The 5235-nt window shown below is 43.2% G+C and overlaps 1 protein-coding gene across 1 annotated transcript in view; it reads left to right on the plus strand.

Moving 5' to 3' along the window:
* Positions 1 to 5005, plus strand: part of LOC308286517 (ephrin type-B receptor 1-like) — a gene marked incomplete at both ends in the record, with an annotated part of 96924 nt that extends 91919 nt beyond the window's left edge. Inside the window, 3 exons of the mRNA XM_080727559.1 lie at positions 2696 to 2892; positions 3527 to 3685; positions 4894 to 5005. Of these exons, the coding sequence (XP_080583685.1) occupies positions 2696 to 2892; positions 3527 to 3685; positions 4894 to 5005 (468 nt within the window). The remainder of the gene's footprint in view (positions 1 to 2695; positions 2893 to 3526; positions 3686 to 4893) is intronic.
* Between the last annotated feature and the right edge of the window lie 230 nt (positions 5006 to 5235).

A 5235-nucleotide genomic window follows, 5' to 3' on the forward strand; every position in this document is an offset into this window, starting at 1 on the left:
TCATTAATTCATAATGTATTTTTACCAAATGTATTTTTTGGGTCTCAAGCTGAAAAACGTGTGCATCTGTTTTCATGAGATGGTGCAGAAGGTGTATAATTATGGAGGAAAGCATGTGAGGAGGCTGCTTCCCGCAGCATGGGTCTGCTGTAGCATTAACTATGCATGAACCCATCCACACACACTCTAGAACACACACTCACACACACACAGCCATGCCAGGCACACATGTGAATGCACGCTACACACTACATGCGAGCGTATACACGCGCTTTCATGGAACAAAGACCAATCTATTGTCAGAGGAATCACTACAGGTGCTGTGGTGGACATAAATTAACCATGAAAGAGACGTGTGATGTCGCACCACACAAGCTGCCGAACCGTCTTGATTGACAGCGGTGCTTAGAGAGAAATTATGCGGCACAAAGCCAGAAAAGTGAGTGTGGGGGGTCAACCAGAGTTCACGCGGGCGAGGAGACAAATCCCTCGCACAGCACTTTGTGGACGCGCCACTCTCTCTGCCAGCTTACTGTTAGCTACAGCTTTATAGGCATGCTGACTGGAGCATTAAAATGACAATTTTACTTGAGGACGCTGGGAAGAAAATGTTTAGAATGCGTATTTTTTGATGGTGTTATTGCTTTGTTCGTATATGAGAGAGAGAGAGAGATAGACAGAAATAGATCGGGAGAGACAGATAGAGATGAAGAGAGAAGAGAGGGAATGCTGTGAGATGCAATGATGTTGTCATTAATCAATAGTCACCAAAGAAGCCTTGACACTGGGTTTAAAACTATTTCAGACACCCTGAATTATACTTCGCCATACTGTACCAAATTGTCACAAGAAAGTATAAAAAATAAGCAATCTACAAGCTCAAAACATGACAATCTATCCCGAATTTAAATTAAATTGAAAGTGGTTTAAGTGTTCAATATATTTATGACAATATATTTATGAATATTGAACCAATAAAAAGTATTAACAAGAGCTTGTGACTAAATAAAAACCTAAATTGGTTCCATTGGAACACAGGTTCTTGTTTGCTTTACGTTACCAGAGTGTGCAGCTGCGTTGATGTAATGAATGCAGCAAAGCCACACGCAAATGAAACACTGAACATTCAGTGCAGCTCAGCGATGAATAAAATTACCCTCTGTGTCGTCGCAAAGTGAAATTCAGAGGTAAATCATTTCAATTATGCCATTTGAAATAGTGTTTGGAAAAGTGTTTCAAAACAAGCCAGTAGGCGGCCGTTACGAATCTTTATTCATGTCGTCTCTGCTTTAATTGTGACTCCCAACTTTTAACTCAAAAAGATACACAGTGAAATCATCAGTGTTAATTTGTACTAAGCGAGTGTACAGTATAGGTTGGGATCCTTTTAGATTTAACGAGTCCGGTTCCTTAACGATTCCCTCTTAACGATCCGATTCTTTAACAGTTCCCTTTAACGATTCCTATTCACGTTATTCCTGGCCCCACCCCCGGCTTCCTGTTCATATCCTGAAAGAGGCGGAGGCTGAAAAAGCTGGCCTGAAAAACATCATTTGGTTTCCTGTTGTCCTTGCATTAAAGTGTCAGTAGTTGGCGTTCTAGGCTCTGGGCTCTGAATGTACCTGGGTTGCCATGTCTGCTTATAATAAGCAATTTGTGTCTAAAAAAATAGTTGCTTATTGGGCTTACCTTCTAATATTTTTTTAAACCAGTGGTTCCCAAAACTTTTCATATCAAGGACCCCAGATTACATATTTGTTCACAGTCGCAGACCCCCATCTGAAAATATGTGGTGCCAGGGACCTCCACACTTATGTTGTTAAAATGTTTCAAAAATATTCCGATTTTTTTTCCCTCAATATTTTTTAAATAGCAAATATACAAGCTCACAATGTGTCGCAATGTGACACATTGTGAGCTTGCTGATCGGCCATTTTCAATAGTAAAATAAAGTAGTATAGCTATAGCCTGCTTCTGTTGGGCTTATTTCTTTAGCAAAATCTGGCAACAGACAATTCCGTGTCACTTCCTTACTTGGGAGGAAGTGAAAAGATGTTTTTTGAAGCAGCACACAGAGAAAAACTCTCTAGCGCCCTCTGTAAAACAAAATGGCAGCCTCCATATAGAGGGCCAGGAATATGGTGAATAGGGCAAACTTTTTTCTCTGCAGTACCCCCTTACTGATTTCTGAAGCCGATTACCCCCTTCCCCTGAATACAGCATTTTGCTTAGAAAAATGTACATCAAAAGTCCAGTTCCCATGCCAATATGTTCAAAAATAAAACAGCATAATGGCAAATAAACATTGCTTTCTCTTCAATAACAGTTGTACTAATCAAGGTATTGATGTAATTTGGTTTAACAATCTACAGATGAGCAGGTTCACACAAAGTCTGTCAATGTTTTATTATTGACCATAACACTAAACAGTTTTAACTGCAGGCAACAGCTGGTGACTCTGGCCGATGTCGTCCAAAAGATAACCCATTTTCATGTTTTTTGGCGACGTTTTCCACCATTGTTTATCGCTAGTAGTTGGCGCGTCCCATTGACAAATAACGCACTTCCAGAAAATACGTCCGACCGTCGCCTGCTGTTGCCGGCTGTTAAAATGCACTGTGGTTTTACTTTGTGCAAGTCTGTTGAAATCTCACGTCTGTCTCTCTCTCTCTCTCTCTCTCTCTCTCTCTCTCAGGTAATAAATGCCATAGAACAGGACTTCAGGCTTCCAGCTCCCATGGACTGTCCACTGGTGTTACACCGGCTCATGCTAGACTGCTGGCAGAAGGACAGGAACACCAGGCCAAAGTTCCCCGATATCGTCAGCATGCTGGACAAGATGATACGCAACCCTGCATCTCTCAAGGCAGGCCTCAACAACATGCCTGCTGGGTGAGTGGAGCGAGAGAGAGAGAGAGAGAGAGAGAGAGAGAGAGAGAGGTCACCCACACAAGTTTATACTTTGAGCACATGCACATCGTCGTTGTCGGGTGGAAACCCTGTATGTCCAAAACCGTTCAGTTTGTATTTATCATTTAAAATCTGATATATGATCTAAACTAGTGAAAATAGCCGATCTACAAGCACGCGAGGCGTTGTGTGCGTGTTGATCGGCTATTTTCACTAGTTTAGTGTGACAGTCTTGCGTTATGTAGTATTTACTTTATGAAAAAACGTACACATTTGAAACGTGGAGATTCTGCCCGACAGAAACCCTGTATGTCCAAAACCGTTTGTTTTGTATTTATCATTTTAAAAATGATCTAAACTAGTGAAAATAGCCGATCTACAAGCACACAAGGCGTTGTGTGCGTGTAGATTGGCTATTTTCACTAGTTTAGTGTGACAGTCTTGCATTTTGAAGTGGGGCTTTACTTTACGAAAAAACGTACACATTTGAAACGTGGAGATACGAGGTTTCTGCCCGACCGTGGCGATATAATCACAGAAATGTCTGTGGCTTGCTCTCCTTTGTTAGTGACAACAGCTCTTTTCTCGACACCCCCTTCCCACCCACGCTGCACAGTCCCACCAACCATCCCTTGTTGGACCGCGGAGGCCCAGACCTGAGCAGCGTGAGTTCAGTGGAAGACTGGCTGGCTGCCCTGAAGATGACCCAGTACCGCGACTCCTTCCTGGGCTCCGGGTTCACCTCCCTGCCCCACGTCACTGAACTCACTGCGGAGTAGGTCCACCTGTCTATCTGTCTATCTGTCTGTCTGCTCATGAGCCTGTAGCCTCTGTCTGTTCTCATGAGTATTATGTTGGTGTTTGTGCTTACGGCATGTCTTAACACTTGGGAGGCCAAACTCGTTCAGTAACTAGTTAAGGCCACTAGGTGTCACCACGCCAAACTCGTCCCTGAACGAGACAACGAAGGGTTAACTGTACGTGCTGCTGCCTGCCCTCTGAATGACCCGAGTCCATACGTCACCCCGTAGCAGAGAGAGAGAGAGAGGGAGAAAATGGCGGAGGCTGGTTACATTGATTTCCATTCTACTCTGAAACATAAAAAGGGCTTTATCTCTGAATGAGGTGAAAAGAATGCCAGGGAAGCAGAGATCTGATTGTTTTCACGGCGACACTATAACGCAATGGTCGGCTCCCGTTTGGATTTTAGTTTCGCGAGCTTTTGTAAACAAAGGGATTATCTTCCTCAATCGTCAGTGGACACCCACGTGCACACGCACGAAGCTTCAGAGGCTCTTTAAAATAAAGTGTGAGTGAACGGCAGCAGCAGCAACAGCTAGAAATGTTATAAACCTGAGCAGCCCATGTGTTAAAGATGCAGTGGCATGATTTTCTTCCCCCCTAAAACATGATTATCAGGTATTATGATTATACTACTGTACTAGGAGGAAGATTATTTTCCAAAAAAGTGCACAAAAAGAGTTAAAATTAGCTTTTTTATGTGGCCACACCCACCAGTTCATTAAGTATGATTGGTTGTCAGGTGGGTGGTGACCCAGCTGAAGTTAGCCACAGCCACAGTGTTGGGTGAATGCTTATAGGGGAGGGGATGATTATACTGTATGATGTCATTTACTCACTGTTTTTGAATTGGCACTTTTCACCCACAAGGTGTCAAGCATCCAGGAAGAAACTCAAAATACAATCATAATTGCTCATAACAACAACACCAGGGGGTCTAATAAAGTACTGTCATAGACACATGAAAACCAGAAAAAGTACAACACTATGGCACCACCTCTTTAAAGCAAAATCTTTTTTTGAAGTCCACATCAGTGGCTTTTGTAAATTCTTCTGAATTCGGTATTCCGATCTCTTTGGCACATGGGTTGCCATAGCAGTCCCAGTAGAGAAGAAGGTCATGGTGGTTGTATCGACGCCAAACGTTATGTCTCATCTGCCTTTCCTCCCATGTTTTACCAGGGACCTTCAGAGGATCGGAGTGTCCCTGGCCGGACACCAGAAGAAAATCCTGACCAGCGTCCAGTCAATGAGACACCACATTGATGACCAGTCACCCACTGACTCAGTGTGACTACGACAGGTGCTATATGTCGATACAATGTGATATGAGGATGTGAAAACCCAGTCAGACCAAGTCCCCTGTCTTGATAAACCATGATGACCCTCCTACAGATGCAAATTCACCTCCCAAGAGGCGGTTACCTCGAACCACCTCAATGTGCAGGCCTCCGCTGAGTTTCCAATGTCTGATTTATACTTCAAATATACAGAAAATAGCCGATCTACAAGCTCAAAATGCAC

This window comes from Nannobrachium achirus, assembly GCF_963921795.1.
Source record: "Nannobrachium achirus genome assembly, chromosome: 1".
In the NCBI taxonomy this organism is placed as follows: Eukaryota; Metazoa; Chordata; class Actinopteri; order Myctophiformes; family Myctophidae; genus Nannobrachium; species Nannobrachium achirus.